The sequence below is a fragment of the Vipera ursinii genome (genome assembly GCF_947247035.1).
Source record: "Vipera ursinii genome assembly, chromosome: 2".
NCBI classification, from domain to species: Eukaryota; Metazoa; Chordata; class Lepidosauria; order Squamata; family Viperidae; genus Vipera; species Vipera ursinii.
In genome coordinates, this window is record NC_139513.1 from 5,843,128 (window position 1) to 5,861,859 (window position 18,732).

The following is an 18,732-nucleotide window of genomic DNA, read 5'->3' on the forward strand; positions in this document are numbered from 1 at the left end:
TTACTTGCATTTCAAGGCATGGCTATATGTATCGAGCGTTTGGATGAAAGAGTGGAAGATCTCAGCCAAAATAACATCAGATTAGATGCAAAAATGTCAGAGACTGAGAATACGGTGGATAAAATTGACAGTGACTTAACTTTGGTGCAGTATCACGAGATGGAGTTTGCTGTGAGGATCAGAGGCTTAAAAGAGAATCCTAAAGAAAATTTGAAGGAAATAGTCTCTGAGGCTCTGGAAGGGGTGCTGGGGCGGCCAGCAGATGGAATTGTGGAAAACTTAGATAAAATTTTCCGTGTTAATTCGTGGATTGCAAGACAAAGGAAATTACCCAGAGATGTGGTGGTTTATTTTACAAAGAGAGCAATCAGAAATGAGGTTATTCAAGCTTCTTATAACACTAAACTTGTAATTGCTGAGCAAGAAGTCCTGGTTTTAAAAGAGATCCCTCCAAGAATTTTAAGGAGAAGAAAGGAGTTTGCTTTTCTAGCACAAGAACTAAGGCGACGTGATATCAAGTTTAGATGGGAGATACCAGTGGGTATGGTGGTGATGCATGAAGGTACGAGACATCGTCTTACTACAGTGATGCAGGCACGTGATTGTTATAGTAATGTTTTAAAAGCAACCCCCATACCACTTTTGGAATCTACAAAGAAGAATGGCGAGGGAGAGCCTCAAGGTGCTGAAGGGACAACGCAGACAGATGAGAATGCTACAGGAGTGGATCAAATTTCAGTATCATCGGAAGAAGCTAGAGACCAGAGGATGACGCGTGCTGCTCTGAGACGAATGAGACGAGAGCAAGAACAAGATCAGCAGAAAGTTATGGAACCTCCAAAGCGTACCTATAGTGAAGCTGTGGGAGGGGCGCGACCTAAGAATGTAAAGGGGATTCTGGAAGAAGCGCTCCAAAAGCTTTTAATGGCGACTAAGCTTTTAACGTGGAATGTTAATGGCTTAAATTCACCACAGAAGAGAAAGAAAATTTTTCAATATTTAAAACAATTTAACATTGATGTTATTTGTTTACAAGAAACACATATTAGATTTACTGATCAAAAGTACTTATTAAACTCAAGACTGGGAACACAATTTATTGCCTCTGCAATGAACAAGAAGAATGGAGTGGTTGTTTATATTAAGAATACTTTGACAGCAGAGTTAATTGAAGCAGATAAACAAGGAAGATATGTAATAATAGATTTGTTAATAGAAGGCAAAAAAACGCTCCTGGTTGGATTATATGCTCCTAATCAACAACAAGCTGACTTTTATAGTTTATTACACAGCAAGATTACTCAGTTGGATTATAAATCTTTTATTTTTATGGGAGACTGGAATGGTGTCTTGGATGTACAATTGGACAAGAGTGGTTCTTTTAGAAGTACTCCAAGTCATGCTAAATTGCCTAAATCTTTTTTTGAGATGAAGGATGATTTGGAGCTGCGAGATATTTGGAGAGAAAGGAATTTGCAAGAGAAGGATTATACTTTTTTTTCTGATAGACACCAATCTTTTTCTAGGATTGACTTTATATTAATTACCAATGATTGTTTTTCTAGGATTAAGAAGATAAAGATCTGTCCAAGAACTATGTCGGACCATAGTCCAGTCTGGCTAGAGATTGATAAGGATAATAGAGATAGGCGCTCCTGGCGTCTAAATGAGAACCTGTTTAGAAATCAGGAAAATGTGGAAGAATGTAAAAAACAGATGAAGGTTTTTTTTTGAAACCAATATGAATAAGGGTACTTCTATGGAAATGGTTTGGGATGCTAGTAAAGCTTACATGAGAGGTGTGTTAATATATTTGAACAACAAATATAGATGTAATCTGGAATTTAGGAGGAAAGAATTAGAGAATGAAATTAGGGAAAAAGAAAAAGCCTTACTTTTGAATCCATCGGATGTGAAAATTAAAGAGGTTATTAATTTACTAAGGGGACAGTTTGATAAGTTGATGGCTGATCAGGTGGCAACTAATCTACGGTTTGCTAGACATAATACTTTTTGTAATGCCAATAAACCAGGTAGATGGTTAGCCTATTTGTTAAGGAAGAAGCAAAGGGTTTCTAATATAGATAAAATAGAATACAAGGGTAAGGTAGTGTATCAACAGAACCTTATTAAGGAAACTTTTGTTGATTTTTATTCTAAGTTATATGCTAGAGACAAGATTAACGAAGCAGATATTGATGTATATTTGAGGAATGCTAGTATTCCGGTTCTTACACAAGAACAAAAGGAAGAGATGAATCAATTGATAACTGAGGAAGAAATTCTTTTAGCAATTAAACAATTGAAAGTGGGCAAAGTGCCAGGAACGGATGGATTGTCTGCTGTGTATTATAAAAATTTACAGCTTGAGATGATAAAGCCATTAAGGGAATTGTTTCAGACAATTCAAATGCGAGGAGGGGTGCCCCCGTCTTGGAAAACTGCTTTTATTTCTCTGATTCTGAAGGAAGATCAGGATGTCACTCAAGCAAGAAATTATAGACCAATATCACTTTTGAATACGGACTACAAGATATTTTCTAAGGTTTTAGCTAACAGATTAATGAGGGTACTGCAACAGGTAATTCATGGTGATCAAACTGGGTTTATAAGTGGTAGACAAATGAAAAATAATGTGAGGCATATAGTTGATTTGTTGGAATTTCTGGAAAGGAATAATCAGATCCCTGCAGTGATGGATGCTGAAAAAGCCTTTGATCAATTGGATTGGCAATTTTTGATGAAAGTATTAGATAAAATGAATTTTGGGGATAAATTTTTACGACCACTTAGGGCATTATATCAAAAGCAAACAGCCCGTATAATAGTAAATAGTAGTTTGACTGAAGTATGTAATATTGAAAAGGGCACAAGGCAGGGTTGTCCGTTGTCACCTTTATTATTTGTTTTAACATTGGAAATATTGATTAAAATACGGGATTCGGAGAAAATTAAGGGAATTCATATAAGAGATCAGGATTATAGATTGAGGGCGTTTGCAGATGATCTGGTGGTTACGGTGACCCAGCCAGAAAATTCTGTTGTAGAATTGATGGAGATAATAATGCAATATGGGAAGGTTTCTGGATTCAAGGTTAATATACAAAAAACTAAAATGTTGTCTAAGAACATGACAGTATCACAAAAGGCTATTTTAGAAGGTTTAACTGGATTTGAAATTGTCAAAAGGGTTAAATATTTGGGGGTATATTTGTCACCCTCAAATGCAAAGTTATATAAAAATAATTATGAAAAGTTATGGGGAAAAATTCAAAAAGAATTGGATAGCTGGAAAAAATTACAACTGTCTTTATTGGGAAGAATTGCAGCAGTGAAAATGAATGTCTTGCCGAAATTTTTATTTTTATTTCAAATGATACCTATTCTTAAAAAGGATTCAAACTTGGAGGAATGGCAAAAGGGTATTAATAAATTTGTCTGGGCAGGGAAAAGGCCACGAGTTAAATTTAAGATCATGCAGGATACGTGTGAGAGAGGTGGTCTCAAAATGCCTAACTTTAAATTATATTATGAAGCTGCTGCTTTGTCAGCGATAAGTGATTGGATTAATTTAACACAAGGAAGACTACTAAATCTTGAAGGTCATGATTTGTTATTTGGCTGGCATGCATAACCTTCTGTATGATAAGAAGATGGATAATGTGTTTAAAGTGCATATTTTAAGACATGCTCTGTTGCGAGTTTGGAAAAAGTATAGACATAAGTTAAATTATAAGATACCTCTATGGGCAATACCGAAACACGCAATAGAAAATATAAATGTTGGGTTTAAACATGATGTGACTACATATAAAGAAATTTTAAGTTTGGAAAGGAATGTATGGTATTTGAAGCCGTATAATCTCCTACGAGGAGAAAAGATTGTTCAAACATGGTTTCAGTATAGGCAACTACAGGCCAGGTGGAAAGAAGATCAGAAAATTGGTTTTTCAATGATCGATGAGAATCTGGTAAACCAAATTAGAAATCAGGGTCAAGAACATATTAAGATATAAACATATATCTTGCGCTGATAGAAATTGACTCAGAGACAGAACTTGTTAAAGATTGTATGATAAAATGGTCTCAGAATTTTCAAGAGGTTATTACAATGGATACCTGGGAAAAGATTTGGGTGAGAAATGTAAAATTTACGCAAGCTCAAAATTTAAGAGAGAATTTTTATAAAATGTTTTATAGGTGGCATTTAGATCCTAAAAAATTAGCAAGTATGTATTCGAACTGTCAGCCTAAATGTTGGAGGTGTGGTGGTGAAGATGCAACGTACTTTCATATATGGTGGACCTGTAAAAAGTTTAAAGCTTTTTGGATCAAAATTTGGTGGAATATGCAGAAGATATTTAAGAGAAGGATAAAGTTTTGTCCGCAATTGTTTTTACTGGGTATTATTACTGATACTACTGTTGTGGACACTAAGTTGATGTTGAATTTAATTATGGCAGCAAGACTTTTAGTAGGGCAATATTGGAAGAAGGAAGAACTGCCGACTATAGAAGAATGGACTTTAAAAGTTTCTAACCTGGCGGAAATGGCAAAGATATCAGCGTATTTGAAAGACCATTCGCAACAGAGATATATGGTGGAGTGGAAAAAATGGATTGATTATATCCAGAATAAATATGGGACTAAAAAGTTTCATTTAGCATTTGAATAAGTATTGATGTGATACTTATATTGCTTGTAGTCATTTTACATGAGTTAAAGTGCGATAGGCTTAATAATTTATTGTTATTTGCATATGGTAGATTAAGTTTGTTTTTATTTTTATACCTTGTATTTAGCTCTGGGAAGTCGGGGAGGGGGGAAGGGGAGGGAGGGAAGGTTGGGGTGGATTGGGAAGGGGGTGGGTGGGTTGGGAGGGGTTTTGTTTTGTTAAAGATAAAATGTATTGAAAAACTTTTCAATAAAAAAAAGATGTTCAGACTCTAGAACAGGTGTCTTCAAACTTGGCCCTTTTTTGACTTGTGGACTTCAACTCCCAGAATTCCTCAGCCAGGCATGCTGGCTGAGGAATTCTGGGAGTTGAAGTCCACAAGTCACAAAAGGGCCACGTTTGAAGACCCCTGCTCTAGAAAGAATACAAAGAAGAGTGTTGTGATTCAGTGTCAGCCTGTGGTTTCGGCAGTTGGGTCGGACGATTCGGAGGAGGAGGAGGAGGGGTTTGGAGAGCCTGCAGAGGACAGTTCTGAGGCATCGCAGAGCTCTCAGCCAGGCCCCTCCCATCTGGTTACTACTCAGACCCAGCTGTGTGAGCCTGACAGCTTGGAGGAAGATGACCCACAGCTGGCCTTGTTCAAGGATGCCCGAAGCAGGAGGCAGTCAAGCAGGAGTAAACAGAGGAAGGCAATGGGGCACCTCGGAAGGAGGCAAAGAGAAGCCACGCCTTGAAACTGTTTAAAAGGGGGATGTGTGGGAGGGCTGGTTTGCTGAAGGCAACCGTTTGAACAGCTTCTGTTTTAGTGGTTCGTATTTTGTTTTGTTCAGTTTGCTCTGTTTTGGATCTGTTTTGTGTAAATAAATTTGGCGGGCTTGCTTCCAGCCTTTTGCCTTTTGTAAAGGGGTTGTCCCTGCCTTTTCTGCAGGGCCGGTAGTAGGCTGGAACAGAACAAAGAGCAACAAAGATGATCAGGGGACTGGAGGCTAAAATACATAAGGAACAATAGGTGGAATTGGGTATGTCTAGTCTAATGAAGAGAAGGACGAGGGGTGACATGATAGCAGTGTTCCAGTATTTCATGGGCTGCCTCAAAGAAGAGGGAGTCAAGCTATTCCCCAAAGCACCTGAGAGCAGAACAAGAAGCAATGGATGGTAACTAACCAAGGAGAGAAGCAACCTAGAACTAAGGAGAAATTTCTGACAGTGAGAACAATAAACCACTGGAGCACCCACAACAAAGTGCAACTTGGAGGCAGTTTTGGTCACCACGTTACAAAAAAGATGTTGAGATTTTGGGAAAAAGTGCAAAGAAGAGCAACTAAGATGATTAAAGGCCTGGAAGACCAAAACATATGAAGAACAGTTCCAGGATTTGGGTTTGGCCAGTCTAGAGAAAAGAAGGACTTGGGGGGACATGATAGCAGTACTCCAGTATTTGAGAGGCTACCACAAAAAGGAGGGGGGTCAACTTAATTTCCAGAGCACCAGAGGGCAGGACAAGAAACGATGGATGTAAACTAATCAAGGAGAGAAGCAATGTGGAATTAAGGGAGAAAATTCCTAACATTGAGAACAATTAACCAGTGGAACAATTTGCCTTCAGAAGTTGTGGGTGCTCCATCACTGGAGGCATCTAAGAAGAGGCTGGACAGCCACTTGTCTGGAATGCTTGAGGAGGGGGTTGTGCTAGAAGACCTCCAAGGTCCCTTCAAACTCTGTTATTCTGTTTCTGCCATTTGTGGAACAATCCAGAAGTTGCATATCACCGTATTCCACTTTTTATGCTGAGGTTCTGGAAGGACAAAATATAATTTTTTTGCTATTTCTGGACTGACCAAGGAAATAAAAGTGCATATTTTAGGTGATATGAACTCTTTTACTTTAAATAATAAAACGCAAACACTCAAACTGAAGAAAAAACATAACGTACAGAGCTGCCCAAATTACGACAAACTGGGGCAGCCTCTAAACAGAACAAAAACTCTTGTTTAACAAATGTTACTGCATTGTTCACCAGTATTGTGTTGGTGAACTTTTTGTTTTGTAAGCCGCTGAGGGTCACAAGATGGCAAAGGGCTGCTTTTGAGTGGAAAAGCTAAATACGAATCCAGCTGCCTTCATGCTGGGCTGGGGAGAGACGAAGGCAGCATCAGGAGGACATGTCCTCTTAACGGTGGTGAGCAAGGAGCCTTCATGCTGCCCTTAGAGGGACACGAAGAGGAACCCATAGAAGTTTTTAATTTGGGGAACTTCCAGCTTTTGCTATTTTAGGTCTCTCCCCCAATTGGGATGAGTGAGGTTCTCCTTCAATTATCTGCTTTTTCTCCCAATTCAGAACCAAAATCCACATGGAACTCTATGGGGATCATCATCGGCTGCGTTGTGGCTGGTGTTCTCGTCCTGCTGGGTGCGATTGGTTTTGGGATCTATGTGTTCTTCAGTAAGTACCTTCTTTTCTGGGAGATGGAAGGAAGATGGGGAGGTTCCTCCCGAGTCTCTCCCTTTGGGGAGCTTCTTCTGGGCTTCCTCCTCTCCTGTCTTCCCAGCCCTCTTGGGGAGCATCTGAGATCTTGGCCTCTTGCTGGGACTCCAATCTCGATTCGGCTGAGTCTGAGGTTGGGACAATCTTGTCTTCTTCTGAGTTGGGAAGAGGCATCAGACTTCTGTCCCTTTCAAGGTCTTTGGTCAAAGAGCAGCAGAGAAGGATTTCCATGAAAATCTTCCTACCCTCCCAGCTGCTGCTGCTGCTTCCCCCGTTTCTCTCCATCCGTCTCGGAGGCAGCAGGTCTCTCTTGGGGCAAATCAGGAGATGCATTTGTATTTTGAAGATCTTTTTGTCTTTATTAATGAGACAAAGTGACTGCGAAATATCTCCTGGGGTTCTTCCACTTAAGAAGAGTTTGAATGATCTCTGGTGGATTCTTTTGAGCTTTCACTGATTTTTGTCTTTGCAGAGAGATGTCAAGATGACTACAAAAAAGCACCAAGTGAGTGACTTGTCCTCTTTACATATAATCTCCAACTTAGAGTAGTTACCGGAGACACCATTAGTTGAGGAGGGTGTGTGTGTGTGTGTGTGTGTGTGTGTGTGTGTGTATGTTTGCACGTGCATGCTCTCTTCCTCCTAAGAACCAGGCTGGGGAAGATGGGCCCCCTTTTCAACCCAGCCAGGCTGTCCTTGGAAGTGGGGTCCTCAAGGAGAAACATCTGGGATGAGGAACCCTCAAGAAGAGGAGAAGACCCAGCTGGTGGAAGGTCCCTCTGAGTGAGAAGCTGCCCTGTTTCCCAAGTGGGCGGGAAGGAAAGGTTTGGTCAAATGAGAGTCAGAAGCTCCATAAAATTAGGGATCAAAAGGGGGCATTTTGAGAGAAAAGCAGCTTTGGGGGATGCCAACTGAATCTCCTCTTGGTCTCCCATCACAAGGCTCTACAGTCTGGTTAGAAAAAGGGACTTTGGAGCCATGTGGATCTTTTGAGGTCAGCTCTGCCCTCAGGCTGAAGAATTGCTGAACTATTGCTCTCTGTTGATGTGCATATAAATTTTAGGAATTCTTTCCTATGCCTTTGAGCCCAAGCAGTCTGGTTCAAACTCCCTCCAGGTATTTGTGTGCCTGTGATTGTGTGTGTGCGAGAGAGGGAGGGAGCTGGAACTAGGAAGAGCTGAGTTTCTCCCTCTGTAAGCCAAGAAAGCGACAGATTCACCCTTTTTTTTTCTTTCCTTCTTTTCCAGCAAGTGACGGAGGATCCAGCAGTTCCAGCCTGGGTAAGTCGGAGGGCGCTGCTGCCGCCCTGAGCCCTTCGGTCCTTTTGCAAGGCTTTGGGCACCTGGGGAGAGTAAAAGAGGGAGAGGCCCCCAGTTTTTAAAGGCCCCCTCCTCCTCCCCCCATTAATTCACCCTCCCTGTGTTCCTCTGCGTCTGGTTCTGGTGAAATAATTAAAATAGAGTCAGTTTCTTTGAGTGGTGAGGGCACCAAGTGAGACTAATTGGGAGACGGTGAGTTCTAGTCCCACCTGTAAGGTTTTTCAGCTGAGATCCCAAAGAAATCCCAATGAGACTCTTGAACTGGAGGCCTCTGAACACGGCCTTATTTTCTTTGATGAAAGAATATATGCTGGGCACTCCACTCTCCTTTGGACAGCAGAGAAGATGGAGAGCGGAGAGGAGAGCACGTAATCAGTAACTTTTTTGCTTTTTATAAACCAACAAACATCACGAGGTTTCTGGGCTTCTAAAAAGTTCCTTTGAACCTCCTCATCTATCCAGGCCTTACATTTTTGCATCTCTAAGCTTGAACACACAACAGCATAATAGGCTGGCAATTAGCCCATTCACTTTGTTACTTTGCAGGACAGTAGAGAGCTGTTAGAGGGACGGCGGTGGCTCAGTGGGTTGAACGCTGAGCTTGTTGATCAGATGGTTGGCAGTTTGGCGGGTCGAATCCCGAGTGCCGCCTAACAGAGTGAGCGCCTGTTACTCGTCCCAGCTTCTGCCAACCTAGCAGTTCGAAAGCACAAAAAATGCAAGTAGAAAAATAGGGACCACTACGGTGGGAAGGTAACAGTGTTCCGTGCGCCTTTGGCATCTAGTCATGCCGGCCACATGACCACGGAGACGTCCTCGGACAAGCGCTGGCTCATCGGCTTTGAAACGGAGATGAGCACCGGCCCCTAGAGTTGAAAACGACTAGCACATATGTGCGGGGGGACCTTTACCTTTACCTTTAGAGAACTGTTATACTTTAAAGCCACAGCAGAGGATCGAGAAGGGAAAGATTTACCATCCAAGGAGAGACCAGCGAAGTGTTGCAATTTCTTAGCTAGGCTTTCCCTTGGAACAACACAGTTTAAAGTAACAGAAACATTTTCTTTGGTCAGCACAATTTAGAACACAGTGGAGCACATGCAGGAAGCAAGCAAAAATAAACGGACAATAGCTGTTATACATGAGAGATTGATTATACATAAAAGCTGATATTTTGAAAGATTATACTTGGCTTGATCTCTACACACCTTAGGCATGAAAGCCGGCTTGGTGGGGAGGTCACAAAATCCACTTTCCTTGCACTGCTTTGTTCCTGAGGCAGAGAAGGGAAACTCTCCCTGTTGGATTCAGGCAGGGGAGGCAGCCCAGAGTCTGCCTGGTAGAGCCTGCCCCCTTTGGAGGAGAGAGCCCTCAATTCTTTGAGAAAACGGAAACCACCACCGATGCCATGATCCCCAGTGGTTAGAGACTCTCCTGCTGGCATAGCTGAGACCTGGCTGACTCTGGAAGTGGGGGGGGGGTCCCCTCTCAGAGACCTGCCCAGCTGGGTTTAGGCTTTGGCCCCCACCGAGACCCCAGGGCAGGGCAGGTGGACTGGCAGTGTTATTCCTCTGAGAATCCCTCTGGGCACTCGGGGGGCCTTGATCTCCACGTTTTTGGTTGTGACTCTCCATTTCTGAATCTGGGCTCACGGGATCAGTTGGGCCTGTTGCTGCTGTACCAGCCTCCCTGCTGCGTGGCCACCGCGCCCCCCTCCTTCAGCCGCTGGGGGCCATCTTGGTGTTGGCAGGGAGTTCCCCGGGCTTCTGGTCCTGGGAGACGTCCATCTGCCCTCCCCGGGTTTGGCCTCGGAAGGGGCCCAGGAGTTCATGGCTGCCACGGGCCTCACCCAGACCGTCCTGGGCCTGGCTCAGGACAGAGGTCACACTCTGGATATGATCCTCTTGTCGGAGCAACGGCAACGTGATCTGGTGGGGGAATCTGGTCTTTCAATTTACTGTTTTAAACGTTCTATACGGCATTTTATTCAATTTTACCGGAAGCTGCCTAGAGTCACCTTGGGGAGAGAGATGGGTGACACAGAAGTTGAATAATAAATGAATCAAAAGCCTGATCTCCTCTGAGAGCTTCGTAAAGCTGCAAAGGTTGAATGGGGAAGAGAGAGATTTGTCCTCCTCACAGGGCAAGGAATAGTAGATTCATTCTGTGTCTTTCTCTCCAATGCAGTTAGCAACCAGACCGCTTAGCAGCCCCCTTGCAGGTGAGTGGACATGTGGGGGCTCTATGGGGGGGGAGGGAGGGAGGAAGGGAGATGAAGGCCTTCAGGTCCCAGGACCAATTGATGGTGAAGATACTTTGGGAAATCCCTCTTCTCTCTCCTATTCATCTCAAACACTGGAAGGGATGGAATTTGGGGGAGAGGCATTGGGGCTCTGGGGAGGGGTCTGCCTGCCCCCCCAACTTTTATCCTCTGGCACCTCTCTGGCTCTGACTCTCAATATAACTAACCCTTGGATGCTTTTTCCCCTCTTCTTTGCAGCGCGATGGAGACTCCCAGCCTAAGGAGGGAGGAAAGAATTGGGAATCAACCTTCTTCTGAATTAGACAGGAGGGTCCCTTCAGGGCCTTCCGGCATTCTGGAACCAGGATATATTTGGGGGTCTTTCATCATGGTTTTTATCACTGTATCAGTTAATTATTTTTTTATTATGATTGAGGAATGGAGGAGAAAAGAATAGTATGTGTTACTAATTGTGGAATCAAAAGATTTTAAATTGGCTTTTGTAGACAATAGTTTTTAATAAGTAGTTTGTATAACCCTTCATGGGCTTTTGCTGATTAATCCTGATGGATTGAGATTAGAGGTTAGAGATGAGGTTTCAGAGATGGGTTTATAGGGAATGGGGTGAGGGATAGGATGAAGAGTTTCTTGGTTTTACTTTAAGAGAGATTTATAAGTTGTTAATTTTCATTAGACTTGGGGATAAAAATGGGGGGTTTCTTTTTCTTTCTTTTTTCCCTTTGTTTTAGTTTTGTAAATTTAAAAGTTGCCTTTGAGGAAACTCTTAGTAAAAGAAGAAGTGTACATTCTGAGATGTTTGTCGCTAAAATCGTTGATGCATTTTTAATTGATTGCTTTGTTTTAGTTTTGTAAATTTTAAAGTTACCTTTGAAGCAACTCTTAGTAAAAGAAGAAGTGTACATTCTGAGATGTTTGTTGCTAAAATTGTTGATGCATTTTTTAATTGATGATTGCCCAGTTAATTGAGCATACATTTGATCATTCAAAGTTTGACAGATAATCAGTATAACGAGTGAAACATTCAGACACTGATTTTTTATACACTCACACACACACACGTTAAATGTTTGTTAAGCATTCAGAATACACTTGCTTAGTCCCAGACAAATCTTATTTCCTGTTTCAGCCTAGCCCAAGGCCATCTACAGGCAGCAGTGGCAGCTCATATTTGTGTAAATTTCATCAGTCTCCCTTTATTCTTTGTTAGCAAGCCAAAAAAATTTACATACATACATATATATATATGTATGTATGTATGTATGTGTGTAAATTTTTTTGGCTTGCTAACAAAGAATAAAGGGAGACCAATGAAATTTACACAAATATGAGCTGCCACTGCTGCCTGTATGTTTTCTGAGGTTTTCGCGGGTGTTTGTATGTAGATCTTTGGTCATTCGGGTTTTTTCCCATGTAAAATTGGAGGTATCAGGGCAACGTTTCGACAAAATCTCATCCGTCATCCTCAGGCTGGTGACTTCAGCTTCGTTCTTCTGGGAGAAGTGTGTGATAGTGGCTGGTGAAGAAAAAAACAGCCACTATCACACACTTCTCCCAGAAGAACGAAGCTGAAGTCACCAGCCTGAGGATGACGGATGAGATTTCGTCGAAACGTTGCCCTGATACCTCCAATTCTACGTGGGGAAAAACCTGAATGACCAAAGATCGATCGATCTATCTATCTATCTATCTATCTATCTATCTATCTATCTATCTATCTATCTATCTATCTACACACACACACACACACACACACACACACACACACATATTGCCATTTATGGATTTTAGAAAAATGGAGCACTTAGATTGTAAGTTTCTCAAAGTGGTTTGCTGAAAATAAATGGTTTTGTTTTCCTCTTACCTGAGTTGCTGCCTGTTTGGAGACGTTGGAAATAGCAAGGAATTTACGGTCCTTGTTCATCAGAGACCCCAATTTCGCTTTCAGTGGCAGGAAGGGGAGAGGAACCAAGGCAAAACCTGGAAGGAGCAAGAATTGGGGGTGAGGGGGTGGTTCCTGTGTGCTCCTTGGGGAGGAGGCAGCCATTTTGTTCCTGGGTCCGGATCTTTCTCCAACATCTCCAGCTGATCTTCCGCAAAATGGCCGTTTGGTCTGGGCTTGGTGGGGGCAGCAACAGAGGCAGCTTTTCCCTCAGATCCACCTTTGCCTCAGGCTGAGGGCCGAGTGGCTGGTCTCTGGGCCTCATCCAGGGGCCCTTCGGGAGACGGGAGCTCAGTGACCGGCCGGAGCCCTCCGGGTCCCCTGGCAGGAGGGCAGCTTCTCCTGCCTCTGAGAGGTCCTCTCTGGGCTCTCCAGGGGCCCAGTAGGAGGCCCTGGCCCAAGAGTGGGGAGACCCCAGATTGATGGGAAAGACGTTCCCCCATATTATACTGGATGCTTTCTGGGTGAGGAGCAGTGTCAAGGATGGGGTCTGTTATCCCCCTCCCTCTGAACTAGCCCTCTTTGAAAGCTTAAAAAGTCAACTTCAAACCATTTTGCAAGAATTCAGTGGATATTTCAGTCTGTTCTACTGATTCAAAAGTTTTAGAAATTTATTGATTAATTAGAATATATGACCAGCCAGCTCCCATAAGCAGCTCTGGTCCGGCGCCAACACAATAAAAAAAATATCAATACAAGAACAAAAGACAGAAATTCTTAGGCCCCGCCTGGCTGAGACTCTCCGGATCTGAAAGATTTTTATATTCTGTTATCTTCTATATTTTTATATTCCTGAGCTGTCAGCTTATCCCCTCCTCTTCCCCGAAGACAGGGCTGAATTTCCACTCTGTACATGCTCAGAGGAAAGGTGACTGCAGAAGAAAGCAGATGATTGAAGCCCCGAAGAGACCGTTGAATGTTTCTCATACTTTGTTCATCACAGGAAATGGGAAGTCAACTGAATTTGGCAATCCTAATAAGAAACCAGAAGAGGGGTTTATAATTTTAGTCCAAAGATCCCCCAGAAGAAGCACCAAGGGAGAGAGCAGCCATCTTAGTTTACTGTGGGGGAAACCAAAGACTTTGAAGCTTCCTAAAGATTCGCGGCTTCCCCAGAGAAGAAAATATCTCTGACATTTTCCCCTAGAAAGACACAACTTTCCTTTGAAGATGGGAAAAGAGCCTTTGAGCATTTCTCTCCAGAGCGAAGATCACTTGGGATGTCATGAGCTAAACACAGAATCATAGGCCTAGAAAGGACCTCAGAGGTCTTCTAGTCCAACCCTCAGATCCAGGCAGGAAATTTTAACACCATTCCAATCGTAACGGTTCTCCAGTCTATTCTTGAAAACTTCCAGCGAGGGAGCCCTCACAATTCCAGGATGAAAATTATTCCACTGATTAATTGTTCTCACTTTTAGAAAGTTTTTCCTTCTAGGTTGGGTCCCTCTTTAACAAGCCTCCAGCCCTTATTTCTTCTCCTACCCTCTGGGGTTGGAGGCCTTTGAACTCTGGTGCTGGAGAAGACTCCTGTGAGTCTCTTGGACTGCAAGGCGATCAAACCGGTCAGTCCTAAAGGAGATCCACCCTGACTGCTCTTTAGAAGGCCAGGTCCTGAAGCTAAATCTCAAATACTTTGGCCACCTAATGAGAAGGAAGGGCTCACTGGAGAAGAGCCTAATGCTGGGAAAGATTGAGGGCAAGAGAAGAAGGGGACGACAGAGAATGAGGCACCTTAGTATATAAGAGAGGGCTCAATGGCTGTTAGCCAGTTGACCCATGTGCATTCAATAAACGCTCTCTTGTTCAACCTCGCTGTCTACGCTCGTCATTCCGGACTTAACAGTGGCGACGAAGGTGGGATTGACGGCGGAACAGCGAAGGAGCCGCGGAAGCCAGCTGAGCGAAAAGTGGGAAATTTGAACTACTGCCGCGTCTAACTCACAGAATGGCGCAAGTCGGATCCTTGAAGGAGTTCGACCCGAACTACCCCGAAGACTGGGAGGAGTACGTCGGCCAAGTCGAGGGGTTCATGCTGGTCAACAGAATAACGGAGGACCGGAAGAAAGCGGCGGCGCTCCTCACCATTAGCGGCACGCCGGTTTACCGGGTTGCCGTCGACCTGTGCCAGCCCTTGCCGGTCTCCAGCGTGTCGTACGCCGACCTGTTGGCCAAGCTAAAGGTCCACTTTACTCCAAAAAGGTCCGAACTGTTCTGCCGAAGGATATTCGAAAAACGGAACCAACGGCCGGGCGAATCCATCACACAGTTTGTGGCGGCAGTCAGAGAAGCGGCCCTGCGTTGCAAATACAACAACCTCGACATTCGCATCAGGGACCGAGTAGTTTTGGGGCTGCGAGACGAACACTTGCAAAACCGTATAATCGCAAAGCCCACGGGTACACTGCAAGAAGTCTTAGACGAGCTACTCACGTACGAGTCTACAGGCAGACGCGACCCACCCACAACAGCATGGCTGCCTCGGCCGAAATAAACCTCGAGAGCCATGTGGATGGTGGGGAGGTGGACTACCAGTGGGAAGCCGACGTCGCAGAGATTGCCCGAAGGTTCGGGAAGATGGCGGCGAGACCCTCACGCTCCGACGGACCCGACCAAGGAAGAAGACAGCTGACCCCAGCACCACAACAACCCCAGAGGGACAACCAATTCAGGCCACGAGACCCCGAAGCGAGGTGCGGCAGCTGCGGCGGAAACCATCTCCGAGCAACTTGCAGGTTCCGAAACGCGAAATGCCGAGGGTGCGGAAAAATGGGCCACATCCAGGCCATTTGCCGAAGCCGACCGCGTGACAACCGTCTCCATGAGCTCGACGCATGGGCCGCAGGTGAGGTAACCCTCGAAGGGAACGGCGGAGAAACCCCAAGACCTAAGGCACGCACTTCCAACCCTGGGGCGGGGGTGAGGGTCAACCACGTGGGAACCCCTAGGATTAATCACATTCTGAGGCCTAAATTAAAAATTGGAGTCCAACTACAGGGCATTCCCTGCAAGATGGAAGTGGACTCAGGGGCCTCAGTATCTATAATTTCTAGCGACACCCTCAAATACATCGAAAATAAAAGCGGCCGTAGAATTCCCCTAAAACCCACTAAACTACAGTTAGCCGACTTTCAAAAAAAACCCATTGAACTAAAGGGCGAGGCCACTATTAAAGTAAAATACAAGGGGGTTCATAGATATTTAGTCCTTTTAGTCACCGAGGGCCAGAGAACCAGCCTAGTAGGCCTCAATTGGTTCCCGGCCCTGGGGATTTGGGTAGGGGGAATTAACACAATCACTAGTAAAACCCTTAAGACTGTCTGCGATAACTTTGCAGACGTGTTCGATGGGTCGTTAGGGAGATACAAGGGACCCCCCATTACATTTAATTTAGACCCCGCTGTTAGGCGCATCAGGCTTAAGGCCCGGAGGGTGCCTTTCGCCCTTAAACAAAAAATCGAGGCCGAACTAGATAAGCTAGTAGGCTAGGGCGTCCTAGAACCCGTAGAGGGAGGCCTTAAACCGAATGGGGATGTGAGGATTTGTGCCGACTATAAAGCCACCCTAAATTTAGCAATGAAAAAGCATGCTTACCCGGTCCCGACGGTGAAGCAGGTCCTCGCGACGATCCAGGACGGCGCCATTTTCGCCAAGCTCGACTTGGCGCAGGTGTACTTGCAACTCACTGTGTCTAAGGAAGCCCCCGAGGCCCAAACGATAGTTACCCACAAGGGGGCGTTCCGCGTTCACAGACTTCAATTCGGAATAGCAGCAGCTCCAGGCATCTTCCAGGAGGTGATGGAGAGGACCTTAAAGGGCATACCAGGTGTATGCCCTTACTTCGATGATGTCCTAATTGCTGGAAAAACTGAAGACATCCTAGCAGACAGGCTGGAACGGGTACTGGGGAAATTTAGGGATGCAGGGCTTAAATTAAAAAAAGACAAGTGTTGTATAGGGGTAAGATCAACTGAATTCTTAGGATTCAGAATTGATGCCCAGGGCATTCACCCTACTGAGGGAAAAATTAAGGCAATCAAATTGGCACCTGAACCCAAAAATAAGGCGGAACTACAAGCCTTCTTAGGTCTAATCAATTTCTACCACACCTTTTTGCCTCACAAAGCAGCCATTGCTGAACCTTTACACAGGTTGTTAGATAGGAAGACACCATGGCAGTGGCAGGACAAGCACAGAATCAGTTTCCAAACATTAAAGGACATCTTGTCCAGCAACTCCACAGTCACCCATTTCATTGAAAACAAACCAATCTTCCTAGCATGTGACGCCTCTCCTTATGGAGTAGGGGCAGTCATAAGCCACATGGACGACCAGGGTCAACAGAGGCCTATTGCATATTATTCCAGGACTTTGACTAAAGCAGAACGGAATTATGCACAAATTGACAGGGAAGCCTTGGCCATCGTGGCCGGCGTAAAAAAGTTCCATGATTACCTGTATGGTAGGAACTTTACAATTTACACAGACCAGACCTTCGAACTTTCCGTCGGGGCCTGAAGACCCATCTGTTTGAATTAGCTGGTCTGGCCTGATGGGGGATTATGGGCTTTTAATTGTTTTTAATCTGTACTTCTGTTTTTAATTGGGCATGGATTTAATTCTTTTTTAATTTTTGTATAGTGTTTCTTATGTATGCCCTGTGAACCGCCCTGAGTCCCACCAAGGAGAAGGGCGGTATATAAATCAAATAAACTATAACTATAACTATAACTATAACTATAAACCCCTCCTAGGGCTATTCACCACAGATAAACAGACACCCCAAATCATGTCCCCAAGTATGCTGAGATGGTCAATTTTCCTTTCAGCTTACACATTCTCTATTAAACACAGGCCTGGCAAAGAGATGGGGCACGCAGATGCCCTTAGCAGATTGCCACTAGCAGACACTGGCACTGACCCAGCACCTGTGGGCCAAATCCTGTCTCTACAGGAACTCTCAGAATGCCCACTGACAGCCAAAGACATTGCAGCAGCTACCAGAAAAGACCACATCCTTAGGAGAATAGCAGCGAGGGTACAGGGGGGGTGGCCTAACAAGAATCCTGACCCCAAATTCACGCCATACTTTAGAAGGAAGGATGAATTGTCCTCACACCTGGGGTGTATTCTGTGGGGAAATAGGGTTGTCATTCCAGAGAGTCATAGGAATGCAGTGATGGGGGAATTGCATGAGGGACATCGAGGGATTGTCCAAATGAAAGCCCTGGCAAGAAGTCATTTATGGTGGCCAGGGTTAGACACAGCAATCGAGGACAGAGTAGCCGGGTACTATCTGTGTCAACGTTCTAGGCCAGAACAAGCACACACACCTGTACATAAGTGGGAAGTGGCTAGGAACCCTTGGTCTCGCATTCATATTGATTTTGCAGGCCCATTCCAGGGCCTCACATTCCTAGTTGTCGTGGATAGCTACTCCCGGTGGTTGGAGGTCGTGCCTGTCAAGTCCATGACTTCAGCCAAAACCATACAGGTCTTGCGGGGACTCTTTGCCACCCATGGGTTACCTGACAATGGGCCCCAATTCACATCCAATGAATTTCAGGACTTCCTCAAGGCCAACTGGATTAGGCACACGACATCGGCACCCTTCCACCCTTCCTCCAACGGATTGGCTGAATGAAACGTCAGGACAACCAAAGACGCCTTAAGAAGAATCATCCAGGGGAATTGGCATCAGAGACTGGCTCAGTTCCTGTTGGCCCAACACACGACACCTTGTACGGCCACAGGGAAAAGCCCAGCTGAAATGAGGTGGGGCAGACGTCTAACTACCAAATTGGACAGATTACACCCTGACAGGTTACCTGCGGAACCTGAAAGAGACATTCCGCTTCTTCCCTTCAGCAGAAACTGAACCTCGTTCACAGGGCAGCCCAACAGAGTCCCCTGAACAGCCCAGTGAACCCCAACAACCCATAAGTGCGGCCTTGCCACAGTCAGTACCACAAACCACAGGGCCTGAAGCAGAGTCTAACAACAGAACAGTAGACACCCCAGTTGTGGGCACAGCTGGCAGATACCCAGCCA

At 44.6% G+C, this 18,732-nt stretch overlaps 1 protein-coding gene across 6 annotated transcripts in view; it reads left to right on the forward strand.

The window, feature by feature from the left end:
* LOC310635909 (major histocompatibility complex class I-related gene protein-like) overlaps positions 1 to 12,602 on the forward strand; it is a 29,322-nt gene extending 16,720 nt beyond the window's left edge. For 4 of the 6 annotated variants that reach the window (XM_083355286.1, XM_083355282.1, XM_083355283.1 and 1 more), the window contains one exon: positions 7,012 to 7,551. In XM_083355286.1, the coding sequence (XP_083211412.1) occupies positions 7,012 to 7,393 (382 nt within the window). In that variant the 3' untranslated portion in view covers positions 7,394 to 7,551. Of the gene's footprint in view, positions 1 to 7,011; positions 7,552 to 7,632; positions 7,666 to 8,407; positions 8,441 to 10,666; positions 10,701 to 10,979 lie in introns of those variants that run through there. The other 2 variants (XM_083355285.1, XM_083355284.1) reach the window with 2 other exon arrangements.
* The last annotated feature ends 6,130 nt before the right edge of the window (positions 12,603 to 18,732 follow it).